The sequence below is a fragment of the Phyllostomus hastatus genome, unplaced genomic scaffold, assembly GCF_019186645.2.
Source record: "Phyllostomus hastatus isolate PE091 unplaced genomic scaffold, TTU_PhHast_1.1 phas_contig_159, whole genome shotgun sequence".
NCBI lineage: Eukaryota > Metazoa > Chordata > Mammalia > Chiroptera > Phyllostomidae > Phyllostomus > Phyllostomus hastatus.
The window spans coordinates 18,898,732-18,920,457 of NW_025333640.1; the positions used below are offsets into that span (position 1 = coordinate 18,898,732).

General features: G+C 37.2%; 1 protein-coding gene across 1 annotated transcript in view; it reads right to left on the minus strand.

Annotated features, from left to right (window-relative positions):
• NAF1 (nuclear assembly factor 1 ribonucleoprotein) overlaps positions 1-20,730 on the minus strand; it is a 38,259-nt gene extending 17,529 nt beyond the window's left edge. The window contains exons 1-4 of the mRNA XM_045831254.1: positions 20,197-20,730; positions 15,791-15,965; positions 4,871-4,964; positions 962-1,044 (exon numbers count right to left, since the gene is read on the minus strand). Coding sequence (XP_045687210.1) covers positions 962-1,044; positions 4,871-4,964; positions 15,791-15,965; positions 20,197-20,555 — 711 coding nt within the window. The 5' untranslated portion in view covers positions 20,556-20,730. The remainder of the gene's footprint in view (positions 1-961; positions 1,045-4,870; positions 4,965-15,790; positions 15,966-20,196) is intronic.
• Positions 20,731-21,726: the final 996 nt, after the last annotated feature.

The following is a 21,726-nucleotide window of genomic DNA, read 5'->3' on the forward strand; positions in this document are numbered from 1 at the left end:
TAGTGTCTAGACAAGATATTCTAAAGATCTAAAACAGATCCAAATTTCACTTTCGGTCGCTGGATTAACTAATAATACTTTCAATCCTCTTCCAACTCCCACCATTATTTTGGGGAATCATTTCAGATACTTAGATTTATAATTACATATTTCTGAAAGACATAACTCTTGAATTTACAAAGCTTTCTATGTGAAATTTAGAAATTGGTTTAATTTTTCCCTTTGGACGTATGTCACATAGCTAGAGGTAGAGGTGTGAACACTACATTTTTATCTGACTCCTGTCAAAGTCAATGACAAAAGAGCTGAATATTAACATTATTAGTCACATTTATAGGAACAAGAATGCAAATGTATTAGAGGATATAAGAAATGTGAATTAAAGTTAAAATTATCTAAGTTAGCTATTAGAGAAAAATTCAACATTCAAGATGTTGAAAGAAACCCAACGTTATGGTGGCTACTTAATTACATATATTCATAATTCCCCAAATGTACTTACAGTGAAACTTTATTGCTATCACTGATGTCTTTTTCCACTTAAGGAAACCAAAGTCTAAAGCGTTCTGAGAGCCACTACCCAATGGGACTCACAAACCACAAGTTTCAAAACTACTGTGTGGTGGAAAAAGTCTCCTGCACTTAACTCTGAGTACCTGCAGAGCAGAGAACTGGGTCCTCCTCGGTAAGCAGAGCCACTGCCTAGCAAAGTACCTGACAAAGTATTAAAAAAATTCTACTCATGTGTATTTCATAATGCAAGCAGCAAAGAGTAATAGGCAGTATGAAACCAATACACAAAGTATAGAAGAAAATCAAGAATGTATTAAAATAATGTATAATAGGAGAGCTCTAGACGGTTCGTCTACTAAAATTAACAAACTCTTTATGACAGAGAAAGTAAAAAAAAAACAATTAACAAACAAACAATGATTTGTAGAATTTCAACTTTTTTACAAACCTTTCCTGCTGCCTGCCTATCACTTTTAAAAATCACAGTCTCCTCATTAACTGGAGGTAGCTTCGTCACAGACTCGATTATTACTGAAAAATAAAACAAAACAGATTATTTCAAGATTTAATCAGAAGATAATATAAAATTTAAATGAGTATTTAGGCTTTAGTTCCAACATAATTTAATATGAAATTTAAGGTAAAATAATATGCCTCAGTCATTATTCCTCTTAGATGAGCAAAGTCTATTTAATACCATACTGCACAGGGAAACAGTTTCTACGTGTTTTTATTTAATACAAAAAGCTACAATTCTAAGAAAGAAAAAGTATAAAATCTCAGAAAATTTGACTCACCCATTAAAAGTCAACAAATTCAAGCTGTGCACATTTTCTCAAGCAATTTTTACCCCCAAAAGTGTAATTTAGTCACAAAACTCATGCTTTAGAAGAAATTAGTCTTCTTTCTCACAGTAGAAATTCTTCTCTATGACTACTTATTGTTATATGAAAAAGTTAATTTCACAAAAGCATCTTCTTCTGAACAGATAAAAAATGGTACAGTTCACAATAATTTTCATCACTTCTTTTCTCAAAAAGCAAGAGCAATATTCCACTTGTCTAGCCTATTCCACTTCTTGTAAGTGCCACGTATGTTAAACAACCAATCTACTACAGTCGTCTACCATAGCAAAGGGTGGGGGTGGGGGCGGGAAAAGATAGGTTCTTAGAAAATCAGAGCAACAAGCAAGAATACTTTGTCACATTACATAGATAATGCCTCCTCCACTAGAAAAAATATATTAGTTCAGATTATTAAAATTCATTCAAAAATTTCAACTATATCCCAACTAATTTTTCCCCTAACACTAACAGACTTATTGGGAGGAGGGGGCAGGTACTACCTGGGATCCCATCCTCTTAAGTAAAAAAGTGCACACACACACACAAAAGGGATTTAGACCCTTTGTACAACATCTACAACCTGGGCCCCCAGGGCAGGAAGGGGGCAGTTGCTAGATGGACTGCAAGGGAGGGAGCAGGGTCCTTACCATCTGCAAGCTCACATGTACCCTAAACGTAAGGGTGGGGTGAGATGATCTGTGAGGAACTAGGGAGCCCCCAGACCAGGGGAAAGATGGTATCAGGGGCTGGGAGCAGGGGGCAGGGTAGGCAGCAGCTAGTGCTTCTAAATTCTGAATACACACTTAAGTAACAGATCACGAGTCAACATATTTTTAGTTAGATCTGCTTCTGGAATAAAGATAGTGATAGTGAGCACTAAGAATTCATTCTCAAACATCTCTGCTATTTAATCCCCTTCTCAAAGAGCCAAATTACATGAAAACTGAAAATCACCTAATCCAACAGGCTCATTTTAAAGGAAGAGGAGAAAACAGGACTCAAGAGATTAATAGTATTGGTGGCCAGTTCCATACCCAGCATCACTAGAGTCTGGATCCCTAGTGTCAGTGCTCTCCCCATAACACAATTAGTGACTGCGTTCCCATGGCCTACAAGACCCATTCTCTTAGTAATATAATTTTAGGTGGCACACAGTTCCAGGTACTGGGTACAAAGAGTTTCTACCACACACTGATAAAAACTTTCAAAGTGTATCAATACTGTGAAAGTATGTACTAGTACATGCATCCTTAATTTCAGGAAATCTCTCCATTTCTCCTAGATAGATAATATCTAAATTGCCTCTTGTATTTTCCAGATTAAAAAGAAGAAGGGAGGAAGGGAGGGAGGGAAGGAGGGAGGGAGGAAGGGAGGGACAAAGGAAGGGAGGGAGGGAGGGAGGGAGGAAGGAAGGCAGGCAGGCAGGCAGGCAAACCAATACAACTTCTGTAAGAAATGCAGAGTACAAAACTAAATCCTCTGTTTTCACCTCTGGGCTCTTATTGAATTCATAGATATTTTTTGCCTAGCATACTAATGCTTTATTTTCTTATTTGTAACTTGGTCCAAATAATGTTAGATATTTTAGGACTTCAAAACAGGGTAACATGTGCTGATTTTGATTCATTCAATCTTTATTCCCACCAGCTTGAGAATTTTATTAGTCATTTAGTATGTGTTAGTAAAAAGAGTATCTTTAAAAAGCATTATTTCATGTGTATCATATATTAACATTTTATTCACTAAGGATAAACATTATCACTTATATTTTTCCTACATACATTAAGTCTAATAAATGTTCAACTCATACTACCTGTTTGACTTACTTATGCATATTATTAAATACCATAAGATGACTCAAAAACTAATGTAATAACTTGAGAATTATGTAGTTTTATTAACTATAATTTTTATAAAAATGTTCCACTTTAATCAGTTTTGATTAATTACAAAACTATAAATTTATCTATATTAATTTTTTAAAACATTGATACGTACACTGTTAGAAGGTCAAAAGATTACAAGAAAGAAGAAAATTTTACCCTTTGTGACAGCATGGATGGACCTAGAGAGCATTATGCTAAGTGAAATAAGCCAGGCAGTGAAAGACAAATACCATATGATTTCACTCATACATGCTATCTAATGAACAAACTGAACTAACAAGGAAAATGAGGACAGACTCAAAGACAGAGAGCAGGATGACAGCTGGTGGAGGGGTGGGCAGAGATGTTAGGAGATACAGGGACTGAGCAAAAGGAAAAAGGACTCATGGACATGGACAACAGTGTAGTAATTGCTGGTGGGGAGGGGAATACAAGGGGATTAAATGGCAATGGAAAAAAATACAATAAAAAAAGATAAAGGTAATGTCTCATTTCTACCAATGATTCATTATACAACCAATCATAAAAGCAAGGGACAAATTTTTCTGTGTTCCTTAAGTCCTGTAAACTAAGATGGCCAGTAGATGATCTATGTCTTTTTCCCAGTTCAAAAATCCTAAAACTGTCAATGCTGAGTTCTATTCTCACATGTATCTCACTATGAGAATTAACTTCAAGACTTTTTGATACCCATCTCTCAGAGCTAAAAGGAAATCCATAATACCTAGTTGTCTTATATCCAAGAGCTTCAAATTTCATGGTATGAATATCAGTATTATATCACAGACCTTTCTAATTTACATGATTATAAAATAAAATCAAAGGCAGTAAGCAGAATAATGCCCTCCCCACAAAAAAGGTAATCAATACCCCAATCCCTAAACCTGTGAATGTTACTTTATAATAAAAATTTTTGTTGTTGTTGAAGATGTGATTAATTAAGGTTAAGAACCTCGAGATGGAACAATGATCGTCGATTACACATGAAGGCCCAATCAAGGGAGTCCTTAAAAAGCAGAGAACCTTTCCAGGCTGTGTTCAGAGACAAGCTACATGACTGGCTTTGAAGATGAAGGAAGGGGGTCACAAGCCAAGGAGTGCAGGCCACCTCTAGAAGCCAAAAGGGAAAGGAAGTTTGGATCCTCCTCTAGCGCCTCCACAAAACAACTTAGTCTTGACGGACCCCTTGATTTTAACTCATAAGACCCATATTGGACTGCTGACCCAAAAAAACTCTTAAATAATAAGTTTGTTGTATTGTTTTAAGTCACAAAATTTTTAGTAATTTAACAGCAACAGAAAATGAATATTGCACATCCAAGAAAATTCTGGAAAACTATGTTAGTAAAAGGAGTCTTTAAATTTCCATAAATAAAATGTACTTACGCTCTATGGCCATACCACCCTGAACGTGCCTGATCTCATCTGATCTCGGAAGCTAGGCAGGGTCGGGAAGCTAAGCAGGGTCGGGAAGCTAAGCTGGTTAGTACTTAGGTGGGAGAAATGTAAGTAAAACTGAATTTATCTGTTCAAAATTCACTAACCATAAATCTCTGATTTGATTATTAGAGCACTGTTTGGGTATATACATAAAATACTTTTTTATTAATAAAATTATTTACATACCTAATTGTTCAATAATGCTTGAAACCATCCCAAGAGGCTTTAATTCAATATCGTCAGGCAGAGTAACAGTGAGTTCTTCAACTGAAGGTAGTTCCTATAATATAAAAAAGCATTTATCTTCCTCAGCATTAACAACTTAACTTTTTTAAAAAAGGAAAATTAGTTTCTAGTCAAAGTCCTATACGCATCATTGAAGATCTAACATTAAGCACTTGCACCACGTCCTTGACCTTGTCTTTTTAGTGTCTGGCAATACTTCTCCCACCTGCAACATCTCCCCGCCTAAGTGATACAAGAGGTCTAGTGTCCACACCTAATCCAGGTGGATAGAGAATGCAAAAAAAAGTACCATTTGAGATTTTTCCAACTGCACTTGAACTAGAGAACAATTAAAAAAGAAAGTTATTGTTACAGAATCCAAGGTTAAGAGAAGAGACAATTCACATAATTCTCAGAGGCATTCCATTTAAAAAAAAAATAATTCCCCTGGTCATTACACTTTTTCCACAGAAGAAGAGTTCTCTCTCTTAGCTGCCTTGATTTGATTAATCAGTTAAATTGACTGTGATTAAGTTGTTGAGCAGAGATGCAGCAGTCTTTTCTGAGGCTCTGTGAGAAGAGAGACAAATGCCTGGCCTCTCCACGAAAAAAATGCGGAATTCCTGGAAACAGAATGCAGGCACCAGCCCGGAAAAGGCTGTGAGGGTGCTGCCTGTTATCTTCCCCCTGCAGGTTAAAAACCAAATTTCTTTACATCAAAAAATCTCTCTTTTCTGACCCAGCACCTATCTCAGTTGCTATAGAAACTAGACATTGAAGTAGAGGTGAGGCTGAAGAGAAACCTAAGAATAAAGCTGGCCTTAGATTTTAAATTAAATAAACAGAGCTTCCTTTCTATTCTTGATCTTTGCCAAAAGATCACAATTAACTCTTAGAAGTTTTAACCTAAGAAGGCTTAAAACTGCAAAGATCCTATTAATGGCATGTTAGGAGTTAGTTTGGGAGAAGATAACTTTTGGGGGAAATGTTGAAAAACACACCTAAAAAATAGAGTATTGCAGAAGAATGCATCATAGGTAATGATTTTCTTCTACCGGGACTCCAAAAGGCTTTTAACAAAATCACATTAACAATGTTCAAGTATAACTTGCTTCTAGGAGATGCTATTTTCTGATCAAGGATTACTGACAACCAGCCACACTAAGGGTTTCAACTAACTCAATGCTGAAGACTTACCTCTGTATGGTTGTGGAAGAAATGACTGGGATTTATACATCTGAATTTTCCTGTATATATCTGAATTCTTGGGAAGAGGACAACCACTTGTCATTTTACCATATCAAATGTAGAGATCATTTTCTTGGCAAGACCATGATTTGGAATAGCCTTCAGATGTTCTTAGCTAAAGAAATTCCACACACTGTTGAATATAAGACTGGAAAACTATAATGTGGAGGGACTGCAGACAGGAGGGCTTTAATGATATTGTGGAGGGCAACTGTGATATGGGTCTCACACCGATTCTGGTGCAGGGAATGGCACCTCTTACAATTGACGGATGGCATTTCTAATGCACAAGTGTAGTGAGAAACTCTGCTCTGTTGCCCATCAAAATTACAGCAAGATCTAGAGGGAAAACTTTCATTCCTTTTAGACTGTGATAAAGCCTACTGATTAAATCAAGTCTAGAGTATGGTGGTAGAAGAGGGGTTAGGGAAGTCTCTGAAATAGGAAGTGCTGTTACATCTTTTATAAAACCTCTGAACTGGACAGGGTTGCACACCACAAGCCATTAACACTCAGGACACGCAATTAATGTTATTCTCAAATTCTAAATAAATGTTATTTGACCACAAAATGAAAGGATCCTTGTTCTGTATTTTCCATTATGAGGAATAAAATCCCATGCAATATAATTATGTTTTGGTACAATTTTAAACTCTGACACTGCTTTGGTTTTTAAAAACTTGAAAGCGTAATGCTAGTACAAATTTCTGCGTTTAATAAAAGAACAACCTGAAGCAGTACAGAAGGATGCAAAGTAAAAAGCAAAAATTCCTCTACCCTATTCCTTCTAACCTCCCAATTCCTCTCCCCAGACTGCTATTGTTCAAGTCTTTCAAATATATTTATTATGCAGACAGAAGCTTCACATTACTAACTTTAAAATGTTTCACTTAAATAAAATATAGACATTGTGATATAAGCTATCTTACCTATAATATCTTGCACATCCTTCTACACCAAAACATAAATATCTAATTTTATTTAAATACTTGCATATAGATGTACGATAATTTAGTACACCTGTCACCTGATGAAACATTTATCTCCCTTTTTCAAATTTTTACAACACACAATGAAACAATGAACATTCTTTCACGTATATATCTGTGAGTAACCCCTATCATAAATTCTTCTAAGTGTTAACTGCTAGATCCAAAGACATAAGCATTTTCAATTTTGACAGATACTGCAAATTTTGCTTCCAAAAAGGATACATCAGTTTACACTTCCACAAACAACAGATTCAAAATAGAATCTTGCTTTAATTTGAATTTTTTCATTAATCAGGAAGATGGAACATCCTTGTGTGTTTCCTGGCTATTTTTATATATTTATGGATTGCTTGTATACTTTACACATTTATCTTCATCTTTTTATTAATTTATAAAAGAACTCTAGGTTTTTAAGGACATTTGCTGTTTATCAAATATGCTCTTTATGCAAATACTCAGTCCCTTACTCCTAGCATATTTTTAGCACTTGTTTAATGAACTTTGATATTTTAATTTTTATGAAATCAAATATATCAATCTCTTTTTCTTGGCTTTTAAGACTTGTGTCAGTCACATTTAGACAGACCTATCCTTGATCAAATTAATTTCTAAAATTCACTGATGTTTTTATCATGTTTCTAATTTCATTTTTAATATTTGCTTATTTGGTCCATTTGTGATTTTATACTTATATAAAAGCAAGGTAGAGATTGGATTTATCGTATCCAAATTACTAGCCAGTTATTCCCACATGTTGAAGAATAACTCATTTCTCCCTACTGATTTGAGAAACAAATTTCAGCATATGCTAAATGTACTTATACATTTAGGGTTTTTTATGAAATTTCCATTTGGTTCTACTGATCACTGTCAATGTCAATGTCAGTACTAAACTATTTTAACAACTGTGCCTTTCATAATATGTTTTAGTATTTGGAAACAGGGCCTAGTATCCCTATCTACTCTGCTTTAATATTTTACCCCTTGGAATTTTTCTAGCTATTTGCACACATTGATTTTACTAGGTAAACTTTAACACCAGTTGTTATATTAGTACTGTTAGTATTGATTAAAATCATATTTAATTTCAGTTGTCTTCTTACAGGTCCTACACAGTCCTTAAGTTATTCAAAGCCATTTTGCACACTATTTGCTATTATAAATTACTAATTATTTAATATTTTTACTGCCATTATAAATGGATTCTTTATAGAGTACTGTTTAAAAAACAGAAAATATCATGTTGAAATTTGTGTCTAGTGATTTTCTTGTGGATTTACTGTATTTTACTGTATTACTGTATTTTAAAAATGTAAGTACTCCTCCTTCTTTTCAGGATTAGTACATAGTATTTTTCACTTTTCAACATTGGTTGGTACTTCCCGAATGTCAAATGTCAAGCAACCGTGAAGTCTGACTCTTTATTAGGAACTTTCAAATGTTAGCATGATAATGAATTTTGATTGGAATTTCTTTCTAAAAAGATTAAGAAAGTATCCATGTACTCCTACCTTATCAACTATTTTTTAGAATTAGAAATGACTGTGAACTTTATCAAATGCCTTTCTATCACCTTTTGAGATCATTATAATTTACTCTACGTTGAGCAGGTCAGTCTATACAGTCTGAGGACATCTCTGCTCTAAGGATGCTATGGGACACACAGCACCAGGAAGACAAGGGACATGCATAAAGCCAGAATATCTGTAGTGGGCACTAGATACTGTGCCCACTATAGATATTCTGATATCTGTATCAGACTGATGCTGGCCAAAAACAATCTAACACGCCCCCTTAACTCCTGTTGCTACCCTAGTTTGTCCTATGTATGAACAGAAATACAAGTTTTGTCTACAAAAGGAGAAGATCACTAATCTCATGTAGAACCAAACTTAGGGGAAGAAACAGCCACAGACACTGCTGTCTGTGATCACCACCATGCTGTAATTCCAGTTCACCGATCCCAGTACCTTGCTCCCACAGTAATGTATACACCATTTCCTGAGCATTTCCTAAAAAAAGCCAATGAAGGCATTAAGTTGCCTCTTAATACTTACAGACCTGCCTATAAAAGTGTTGTGCATAAAATTTCTATCCCAAGTATCTGCACAACACAAAGCCGTATAAAGAACTAAATGTTGTACATACAGCATGTAAGACATAAATGGGATCAATAAGTGAAACCAAACCTGTACAATCCCAGGCTGAGAGCCCGCTACAGAGTTTGCCCTTCAAAGTCCAGTTAAATCAAGCAGTGCAGGCCTATTTGCTTTGAAAATGGCAGGCATTTGGGGGCTGTCCAAGGGAGAAAAGATACATGTTTCTTTTAAATGAGCATGCTAGAAAAGGAAGACAGAAGGGGGGTAAATATTGCAAACTCCAATAGGAATTCACCCAGGTGATGTGCTTTCCATAAAGATTTTTGGCAGATTCAAAAAGGTAGAACTTCCGAAGTTTCAAAGGGAAAGTTCCTTGGATTTGCCATGTCAGTGTGGGCAGTAAGAGATCCTGTATTGATGTCTGGATGTCAATGTCACCTCTCTTCCCTAATGGCTAAATCGAAAGTGCTACACCGCCAATCAGCCCAGTCACTCTATCAGATTGCCCTGCTGCTTTTCTTTCTTGTAAACACATTACTGTCTAACATCCTATTTGTTTATTTCTTAAAGTCTGTTTTCCTAACTGGACAACATATCCAACAAGAACCTGAACCTGGCCAGTCTTTGACTGGCATATAAAAGGTGCTTAATATATATTTACTAAATGAATTGACTTATCTCATCAGTGCATGATAAATAAAAATCTCGAAAGAGGTCCGTCTCTTTCAGTCAGAGCAAAAAATATATATTGAAAATACAATTCGGAGAATTCTCAAGGAATAAAAAGAACTTCAACCAAACCTCCTCAAAAACAAAGTAAAAAAGGCAGGCTTCGAAGTAAGCTTCACTGCTCAGGACTGATAAATCGATACTCAGGTTTGCAGCAGCAAACATTATTGTAATTATTAGATTAACACCTGGCTCCCTGATAACACAGCAGCTGCCCCAGGTAAGATAAACAAATCTCCTCAGTCTCACAGGACCCATAATCTTCTTTAAGGGAATAAAAAATCAATCACTTTGATTTTCTGAAAGTGAGGAAAGGTGTGTGTATGACAGAGAAGGAGAAACACAAAGACAGATACACTCCAATAGGGGGAAAAAATATGGCAAGCACATTACCACTTTGACAGTACACAGAGAATATAAAGAATCAGAAATAAAACACACGGATGAACTAAAAAATTAAAGGTAGAGATGATGAGGGAAACCTGGGAGAGAAAGAGCTTCTTCATCATATAATAAGCAAAAATCAAACACAATGAAGATAACAGAAGAAGACTATTTGCCGCAGGCTAGGAAGTTTAAAATACGAGACTGGACTATCCTACCACCCTCATGGAAAGACGGATGAGTGGGTGGGAAAGACTCATTTTACTCTGTTTATCCAGTGAGACACTATATTTGTTTATTTAAATTAATTCAAATTTTAAAAAATTTTAAATGCAAACCTCAGTCACACCAGCCATATTTCAAGTGCTCAACAGCTTAAACCCAAAGGCTTAAGAACATCTGAAGACAGATGGGACACAGAACAATTTCCATCACAGCAGGAAGCCCTCCTGGACAGCACTGCTTTACACAGTCATATATCCAAGAGCTCTCCATCACAAAACATAACTGGGTATGAAGAGCACCAATCTATTTGTGGTCATTAATACAGGTATAATTTTAAGACCACATTATAACAGCATGCACCATATGACTATGCAGTCTTTTTTTTTAAATCCTCACCCAAGAATATGTTTATTGATTTTAGAGAGAAGGAGGAAGGGAGGGAGGGAGAGAAGGAGGGGGGTGGAGGGGAAGGAGAGGGAAACATCCATGTGAGTGAGAAACATCGATCAGTTGCTTCTTGTACGCAACCCAATGACCAGGGATCAGACCCACAATGTAAGTATGTAGCCTGACTGGGAACTGAACCTGCAACCTTTTGGTTTTTGTAATTACCCTACTGTATATGACACTAAACTCAGATTCAGACTAGCCCATGATATATTTTCACCTAAAAAATAAAAGTCAACACTTCTTTGTAGTATCTTTATATTTTCCTTTTTAAAATAAATACAATGTTCTCATCCTGTTTTTCTCTAAAATTATGGTTACAGAAAAAAGTTCCTAAGAATTATCTTCAAAAGTTGAGCCAAATATAAAAGTAAAATACAATTATAATCCATCTCAATAAGAAACCTTTAACAATGAATTCTATCATTATCTTTTATGTTAACAGAGGAGGTCATGTTTCATCAAATCTAAGACTGATTTTGTACACCCTAAATATAAAAGCATACAAATAATTGTAAAAATGTCATCAATTAGTCCCAACTTTTCAGAAATGTCAAAAGGTAAAAAAGTGTACATTTTAAAACTGACTGAGTTGTAGGCATGACAATGAACGAATAATGAAGTGACCTTTCCTGAGCCCCTTCTAGGTAACCGACACTGGGATTTCATGGGAAGCAGCAGACCTGGTCCTTCATTGGCAAAGATCATATTCTCTCCACCCGTCACCTATCCATCATCGATATATCCTATCCATCTTTCAGTCTAAGTTCAAGCCATGAGCCTCCTTCAACCACTGCCGTACAAGTCAACACCCCTTCGACTCGATCCTGTGGCTTCTTTTGTCTCGTGCCATTCACCTGACATGCAATCATTCTCTCTGGTGTTATTTTGCTTTCAGCATAAGTGTGCACGCTCACTCTCTAGCTAAATTCCTCCTTAACAAACATTTGTCTTTATCATCTAAAGCAATAAGAACTCACTCATATTGCCATGACCAGTGTGGCTCAGTTGACTGGGTGTCGTCCCGCAAGGCAAAGGGTCAACGGTTTGATTCCTGGTCAGGACACATGTCTGGGTTGTGGGTTTTTTCCCAGTTGGGGTTGGAGAGCATAGGAGAGGCAATGGATTGATGTTTTTCTCTCTCTCTTTCTCCCTCCCTTCTCCTCTCTCTAAAAATAAGATCTTAAAAAAAAAAAAAACAAAAACCTCAATAAAATCTACTGGGGAATGGGGGAATCTAATAAATAAATGATTTCTATATAACAGTCATGTATGTGTATATATGCAGGGCATATGTACTGGGGAATGGGGGAATCTAATAAATAAATGATTCAATAAAATCTACTGGGGAATGGGGGAATCTAATAAATAAATGATTTCTATATAACAGTCATGTATGTGTATATATGCAGGGCATATGGATACTCTACTGAATAAAAGTTTTTATTTGAAGTTTAAGGGATCATTCACACTTAATAGCTTTATTGAAATAATTTTGTACAATGAAACACAAAATATTAATATCTTAAAAATATATTTGTGAAGAGCTCCAAATATTAATAATTCCACATAGTCATAAAAAACTGAAGTAGAAAGAGGCCTGCATTTAGGGCAAAACTTACAAACCGAGGTAGGCCTTGGACACACTCAGCAAATATCAAGCATAGGCCAAGGTGCAATATAATTTATCTGATTGTGGGAGATCAAAAGGTATGAAATAATCCACTGTAACTTCTGGCCACCGTCTTCTGGCCAGACAGTTCCCCAACCTCACGTTAGGATGCTTCAGGACATGTGCCTACACTGCTAGAATCAGAAACAGACTACAGTGTATTCAATCCAACTATAAAGGACACTCAAATATAATATAGGCAGTCTGCAAATCACGAAAGCAAATTCACCAAGAGTTGCCTACAATCATTAAATATTTTACTTGGTCATGCTATATTTTATGTATAAAGAATAAAGACATTATTACCCTTATTGCAATATTATAATCAAAATTTAAAATGTCATGTAAAATCAGGTTTTCAGAAGAAAAAAACAATAGGCACAAATTTATAAAATTCATTTCTGATTAAGGCTTTCAAATGTTACAATCCCATAAATGTGTTTATGATTCTAAATTTTTAATTGTATCTGATTTATCTGAATGAGGAGTTCAAGGCATAAACTGCTGAGAATATCTTTCAAGACTCTAATTTTCCAATTCATCAAAACACAAAATAAACCCTATATGGTTGAATATAGTCCCAAGGCCATAATGTATATATTGCCTTACATTTAGTGTATAGGCTGTACATAAACCACCTCAGCATTAAAGAAGGGTTTATGTTTAAAAGAATAAATCCACTTGGTTTTATTTAATGTCACATGTTATGTAACTATGGCATTATAAAAAGAGTCAATTATGAGTCTTCCTTTCCATTGCCTCTATAGCTGACTAATCCTTTTTTTTCTCTCTTCCTCTGACCCCTGCTTGTCATTCAAGTTATAACCAAATCTTGTCAAAGGACTGTTACAACTATCTAAGGTTTAATTCTAAATGACCAGCCTTGATTTTACTTCACCCATATACTTCCATATACTTATACTTACAGATATGCAAGAATTAGTAGTTAAATCACCAGGATCTTACGTGCCAATAACAGCAAAGATTTAATAAGCTAGATCCAACAAGGTAGCATTCCTGCTTGAAAAACAGACTAAATGTTGATAAAAATTAAGGTCAGCATGCCTAAATGACAACAGACACCTGCCTAAAATGAGATACTTTTTAAAGAGGTCATAAAACTGAGTGAAATTGGCCAAGTCTATATTCTAGAGATCTCTAAAATCCAGCAAAAACTGTAACTGCTTGGCCCATTGTAATTTATGTATATACCTTTAAGCAAAGACAGCATTAATATGCAGCAATAAAATTAAAATGCTGTAATGAAATTATAGCATTTCATTAATTTTCTTCAGAAAATGTATTTTGTTACCACTAATTCTAGCCAGTGTTTCTTATACCAAGAGACTTGAATGAAACAGCACTCACCCCACCAGCTAGAGTTGAAACAAAAAGAGAGAACACTTTCTAAGTAGTAAGAGTATCCCAAAAGTGTTTCAAGAAATATGAATCTAATTAGCCAGTTCATAGGGAAACTGAAAGTGGAAGATACTATATGGAGACCTAAGGACACAGAAATCCACGTATAATCTAGAATGAAGAAGATGAATCTATAAGTAAACAGAGAGAGTCAGTCAGTAAAGAAAGAATAAAATGACACTCAGAGAACTATGAGAATGCTGAAGAGGTATATGAAAGACAGCATGGTCATCTTCCACAGCTGCCCTACTTCTTAATGGCTTTCCTACACACATTTAGAGCAAACCTCCCTTTTCTTGAAGTAATTTGAGTCTCTGTTGTTCACAACCACAAAACTGCAACCTAGGCCACATGTGATAACTTCCAAGTCTTCCCCTTTTCCCCGATATAGAGGATAACTACTACTACCTCCTTCTGAAAGGGAGGTAAGCCCCTCTCCTGTGAGAGAACCCATTCCTTGCAGTCTGCATGGGGTGGATACCACCCTTCCAGCTGCCATCCTCCTCCAAACATGCGCACATCCCCACTTCCTTGCTGTCAACTGCTCTTATGCGCTCCCGCCCACACACTCACCCACACGCTTTCTTTCTCTCAAGCATCACTTTCCTACATACTCTCCCACGCAAACAGGAGAGACTGTGTGACTCATGCCCAACCAATCAGAATACCCATTCCACTAGGCTCACTAATTTGTTCGGGGCTGTGTATCAGGTCCCAGCTAAAACAGCAAAAGTCCTTCCCACGGCTTTTCATACAGGAGAATTAGTGGCCAAACTGCCAGGCCCAAAGAAAAACACCTACTGAGCAACAGAGAAAACACAGTTCTAAAGGTACCCTGGCTCGGTTGGCTGGATGTCATATCCCACAAAGCAAGAGGTCGCTGGTTCATTCCATGTTAGGGCACATGCCTAGGTTGCAGATTTGGTCCCACTCGGAATGCATACATTCATGTTTTTCACATCAATGTTTTTCTCCCTCTCTCTCTCCCTCCCCTTCTCTCTAAAAAACATAAGGTTTTTTTTTAAAAGAAAAAAAAAAAGAAAATATGGGTATCCAGAAAAATAATAAACAAATAGACTAAGATTTTGCAGTAAATTTCAAGGGAGTCCTAAGGTAAGAATTACAGATCTAGTAAAAAAAGATAATATTCATACATATACAAAAATGCTGTGGTTATTTGTTGATTTTTATACTCTAAGAGAAACAATCCTAAAACTCCATGAGAAATCCTAATAAACTCAACCCATTTAATTTCACTTTCTATGTTTCTTAGTGCAATCAATTAAAAAAAATGAGTTTAACTGAAATTGAGCAAATTGTTCTATCTTAAGGACCAAATAAAAAAAGCAAGGTAAGCTAATCTACATAAGAAACACCTTCTAGGGAAGATGAAAAAAAAAAAACCCCAGAAAATAGCAAACTTAAATTGGCATCCCAGGAAGAACAATTACCAAATGTTAGAGGTAGAAGCAACCTTAGAAATTACCCATATCAATCCTCTCTTTTACTTAATTAAGAAAGGTAAGGCATGGTAAAAGTATGCCCAATATAATTGAGAAGTCTTCCAATGCATGAATCAGATACAGGATAACTGAGATCAGTCTTAGTACCACAATATATTTTAGAACATCCAAATTAGGGTTAATAACAAATCTAATGTACTTACATTAACAAGTAATTCATCTTTTGTTTTAATAACAGGAAAATCATTATCTTCCTGGTCAACTTGTGAATTGTCATCTTCATCGGACAGCACTGGAGGAAGTGATATTCGAGAGGAAGAGGAAGATGAGGAAGATGATGAGGAAGAGGAAGAGCTTGAACTATCTGAATCTGTTTCACTGTAGGAAAGAAGTTGAAAACTTAGTAAAGCAGTAATATGATGGTATTAACATGTATTTATTCAAGTAGGAAGGATCTACTTTACCACATATTTACTCTTGCTGATATTATCCAAAAGCTAGCGTTCTGAAGTTGACTATGGTATTTGGAAAGGAGTCCTTAATCCACCGATAACATTTTCAAAACCTGTTATAACTGCAGCCCACTTATAATAGTCTCACACACCATACATCTCTCTTAATGTAATTAGGCATGTGACAAATCACGGACAGAAAAGAGCTCTGAGCAATTCCCGTCCCTTAGTGGTCACCAATGACCAGATCACTTACTTGCCAATAGTTTCTTCTCAGTCTTCAGGCAACTTAGAAACTCAAAAGTTACGTTTACCATTCTATTCCCCGAAAACTCCTTCAGCCCTTGACTTCAACAGCTATTCCTGTTACAATACCAGTAACTCTTCTCTGAGTTTGAATGTTGTTTGCTGGCTACCCACTTCAGTCCCTTTTAGGTGCTGCTTCTAAAAGTCCGACCCTTATTCTCTCTCCGTACTCTTTGCATGGATAACCTCATGCGCTCCAATGTTTCTGATCATCATCCATGTGTACATAATTCCTACATTTTCCGCACTGATGTCTCTAAGCCTCATCCCTAATCTCCGGTTGCACATTGACCATCTCTGTATGAATGACCTACATGTACCTCACACTAGCAAGTTAAAAGAAAAAAATAAAGTGCATTCTCCTTACTGAATTGCTTCTCTTCTTAAGCTTCTATTTTATTCATCACTTAAGTCTTTCATCCAGTCACTATAGACAGAATCCTTGGGATCATTTTGAGCTATTGCATTCTCAATGATAAAATTCTATCTTCGGATTAGTAAATATCAATTCTGCAACATCATTCACAGTGGCCAAGACATGGAAACAACCAAAGTATCCTTCAATAGATGACTGGATGAAGATGCGGTACACATACACAATGGAGTAATACTTAGACACAAAAAAGATAAAATAATGCCATTTGCAACAACATGGATGGACTTTGAGAACATCACGTAAGCAAAATAAGTCAGACAGAAAAAGCTCAATAACATAATTTCACTCATATGCAGGATTTAAAACTGAAAGCAACAAATGAACAAACAAGAAAAACTAACAAAAACTCACTGACATAGACAACAGTCCAGAGGAAAGGGGGGGCGGTGCAGTAGTAAAGGGGTTAAACATATGGTCACAGGAGATGATCTGACTTTGGGTAGTGGGTACACAATGCAATATACCAATCATGTATCACAGAAATGTACACTTGAAGCCTATATAATCATTAGCCAATGTCACCCCAATAAATTTAATAAAAATAAACAATCATTCATGACTGGACATTAGATATGAGGGAATTATCAATTTTGTTACATGTGATAATAGTATGAAGAATATGTAAGAGAACATCCCCTTAGAGAATGTGTGCTGAAATAATTTATTCAGGGATGAAATATCACATGTACATGACTTTAAAATGGCTCAATAACATAAACATGTGAACCTAACAGTTCTGAAATGTTAATATAGTTGTTAAATCAAAGTGATGGATTTATGGGTTTGGACTATTTTTCCTAATTTTTATTCAGAAAATATTAAGACACAGAGAAAAACCTTAAATTTCACCCCATAAATCCACACTGTGGACAAGGTAAAGGCCATGCTCCGTAAGCATGACATCTCAGGGGCCCTTAAAATCAGGCTCCTGGTGACCTTCCCAATCCCATCTCCTGTCACTTCTCACACACACTCTTACATCTGGCAAATAAGGTTATACAACCTCAGTGTGTACTATTACCTTAGACTAGAATGTACTCAATGTAGAGAAATTCTATTTCTCTTTATAGTCTCAACTCAGATCTTACCTCCTTTGAAGCCACTCCCTACCCACCCAAAGTAGAATTACTTACTTACTTCCCTATCTCTCCCGGCACTTTTTGCAAACTGTCTACTAGAGCCTGTCCCAAAATATACCATAATTCATTGAAAAACATGTCTTCCTAGCTGGATCATGAAGGGCTTGAAACCAAGAGATTAACTCTGACTAGTATTGTCTTTCCTCTCATTATGGGGAAATGAGTAAAGACCAATTCCACCACATGGACTAAGGAACCCATCCCATTCACAAGGGAACTCCTTCCTACTACTATTACTGTATTAGGAATCATTCCCATCAGCATTACCAACACTCTGTACTACCTCTGTTTACTCTCTTCAGTAAACATTTCTTAAGAGTTGTTAACAACTCATTAACTGCTAATGGCTTTAAATATAACATTCACTTAAAAAGATTTAAACGAAAGCCCTGGCATAGCTCAGTGGATTGAGAGAAGGCTGCGAACCAAAGCTTCGCAGGTTCGATTCCCAGTCAGGGCACATGCCTGGGTTGCAGACCATGGCCCCCAGCAACCACACATTGATGTTTCTCTCTCTCTCTCTTTCTCCCTCCCTTCCCTCTCTAAAAATAAATAAATAAATATCTTTTAAAAAATTAAAAAAAAAAGATTTAAACGACATTAACACTCAAATCAGAGTTGAACCTTGTTTGAATTCTAACTCAAACCAACTATTAAAAGACATCCTTCAGACATCCAGAAAAATCTTAATACAAACGGAGCATTAGGTGATATTAAGGAATTAATTAATTTTACTAAGGTGAATAATGACATAGGTATATAAAAAGTATTTTATCAAGTATTGCATAGTAAAAAATTTACAGGTAAGGTGGCAAACTCCCTTTAAAGCTATCAGGTTAAAAAGGTAGAAATGTTAACTAAAACAAGAGTAGCAAAATATTGGAAACTGCTAAGTTCAGTGATGAGTAGATGTGCATTCATTATATCCAAGTTTTTTCCCAAGTCTGAAAATATCCGTTAAAAGTTAGTTTTACTTGAAATATGATGATGCTCAAATGTACATCTCCAGCTCAAAACTGTCCTCCCAACTCTAAACTCATTATATTGCTACTGTTTGCCTAACATCTCCAATTTGTTGCCAGAGAGATCTCTTATTAAGTGTCCAAACTAAACATTCCCATTAGTCTCCAACCCCCCTCCTAGTGAACAGCACTACAATCCACTCTGTTGATGGCTCTTTGCCTAGACTACTAACTGCCACGTCTATTAACAGGCCCTATCAGTGTGACTTCAAAATATTTAATCCAGACCCAACCACGTCACATCATGGATTTATGCAACATCTTTCAACTATTTCCACTCTTGCTTCTCTGCTTTTACTCTAGAACCAGTTCAATTCTTCCTGCGCAGAGCAAAACTCATGAGAAGGTTAACCTGAGCATGCCATTCCTGTGCTTAAAATCTTCCAAAAGCTTCTCTAGCACCTAGAATTAAAACTTTTACATGGCCACAGTGTCCTACAGGGTTGGCTCTACTAATACTTTCTCAGTGCCTTGCTCGTTCCTTCAGGGTAACTTTCACTAACTCCACTTATTTACTAGTATGTTTACTCATCTTTTTCATCCCCCTCACTGGAAAGTAGGGCAGGGATCATGTCTAACTCTGTTCAGTATCCCACCCAATACATTCAAATACTATTTGTAAACAATGTTGAGTGTGGGCAAGGAATATCCTAAATACTTAAGCCCTCTTCCATCACAGAAATTTCATATTTAAAAGGCGCGAGGTGGCGGGGTGGGCGACTCTTACAAAACCTAATCAGAGTATACAGTAATACTAAAGAGCAGTATCTTGCTAATTTCACGAATGCGTGCTGCCCACAAGCACTATAAGAATTAACAAACTTGCCAGAAGCCAATTTGGAAACACAAAATCCTTTAACTAACTAATCCTCACTTCATCTGGTTCAAACACGAGAACACAGGCTACACTGTATGTAAGAAAATACGTCAGATCTGACACAAAACTCAAAAGCTGTAACCACGAAGAGACACGCCGAACTAAGTATTATGAAAATAATCTAAGTTTCCTATATTTTAACTGAAAATGCTGCGATCTATACATAAAACCTTTCAGACTACCAGATTTAGAGAGGAGATTAGGAGTCTGCAGCGTACACGGAGAAATGGGCGGTCCGAGCTACAAGTCAACACGTGCTCAGAGAATTTCAGGGACCTCCCCTGCCGCCCGGGCCCATGCGGGCACCACCTCGGCCCCCAAGCCCCGGCTCCTCCCGCAGGTTACATAAACAGTTTCGGGACCCGCAGGCACCCGACCTGTCCGAGTCCGAATCCGAGTCCGAGGTCCCCAAGGAGTCTGTGGTCCGCACCAGTTCTGCAGGGCCGGGACCGGTGACGCAGGTCCCTCCAGGTAGCGGTTCTGACCCCAACTGCGGCGCGGGGTTCCCGCCAACGGCAGTGCTCAGCGCGAGTTCAGGCGGCTGCTCCTTGGCTAGCTGAGCCTCCGCGTCCTGCCCAGTGTCTGGAGGCACCTCATCCGACGGTGGTGGCTGCGGTGGCTCTGGTTCAGGAACGGAGCCCGGTGACTGCACCGCCTGCCCGGGGGCAACCCCAAAGCCGGTGCCACCGAATTTCAGAGTCTCCAACTGAGCAGCGGCGGCCTCCACTACTTCCATCGCGGCGCTCTAGAGACCGGGTCAGGCTCAAGTTCTTGGCCTCGAAAGGCTCTCGGCTCGATCTGGAACTAAAACAACCTTAGCAGTGGATGGAACAGCGCCTAGGCCCCAACTCCCGCGTTTCTCCCGTAACTACACGCGGGGTTACCTAGAGACACGCCCCCACCGTTTACTCACCGGCACTTCCGGGAGAGCGTGTGACGTAACATTACGCAACCGCGCTCACTGGGGGCGGGGCGGGGCGGACCCGGGATCTTTGCCGATAGTGCCTTAGGCAGCCCTAAACTCCACCCTTTTACCGCAACTTTGGAACCGTGTACAGCTCTAACCGCAAAATCAGATGGCTAGACTCCTAGTCCTGTCACTGGATCTGGTGCAATTCTATTAGCGAATATGTGATTGTGCGAGGCTCTGTACTTCAGTAACTGGAGCCAGGAAGACTTGAACAGACACTTTTAGTAAACTTCGGTAAAATTACGTTAAATGGATTGATAGATAGCAAGCACATTGACCATTTATCTAAAAAAAAAAATTACCACAGCTATTCCGATTGTTTTTTTTCTCTAAAGCAGCCTCAAATTCTAAAGAGCAGTAATGGTGGACAGAATGTGTCACTCAGTGAAGTCTATCTTGTAGTAAGTAGTTGACACTGTTTCAGAAAATGGGTGGGAGGAGACTAAAATGTACTAACTTAACTTGGAAAACCATTACTCTAGAAGATCATAAGGAAAACAAGCAAAAAGTTCTTAGGATTGAGGTAGGGATCAGAATCTTATGGTTTCCTATTGGAACTTAAATTTAATGCATCAGTCCTTCCAGTAGTAGTAGTCATTGTTACCATTGTTAAGCAAACATATGTGTCAAGGAATATGCTAAAGATTTTATCAATTGCAGTCCTCTAGAGGAGGATTGGTTCCAGGAGACCCCAACCCCTCCCCCCAGATACCAAATCCAGGAATGCTCAAGTCCTTTATATGAAATGGCATAGTATTTGCATATAACCTACACACATCTTCCTGTATGCTAAAAATCATCAATGAAGTACTTGTGATACCTCATACAATGCAAATGCTATGTAAATGATTTATATACTGTATCATTTAGGTAATAATGACAAAAAAATCTGTACATGTTCAGTACAGACACAACCTTCATAGGCCTAGCTACATAG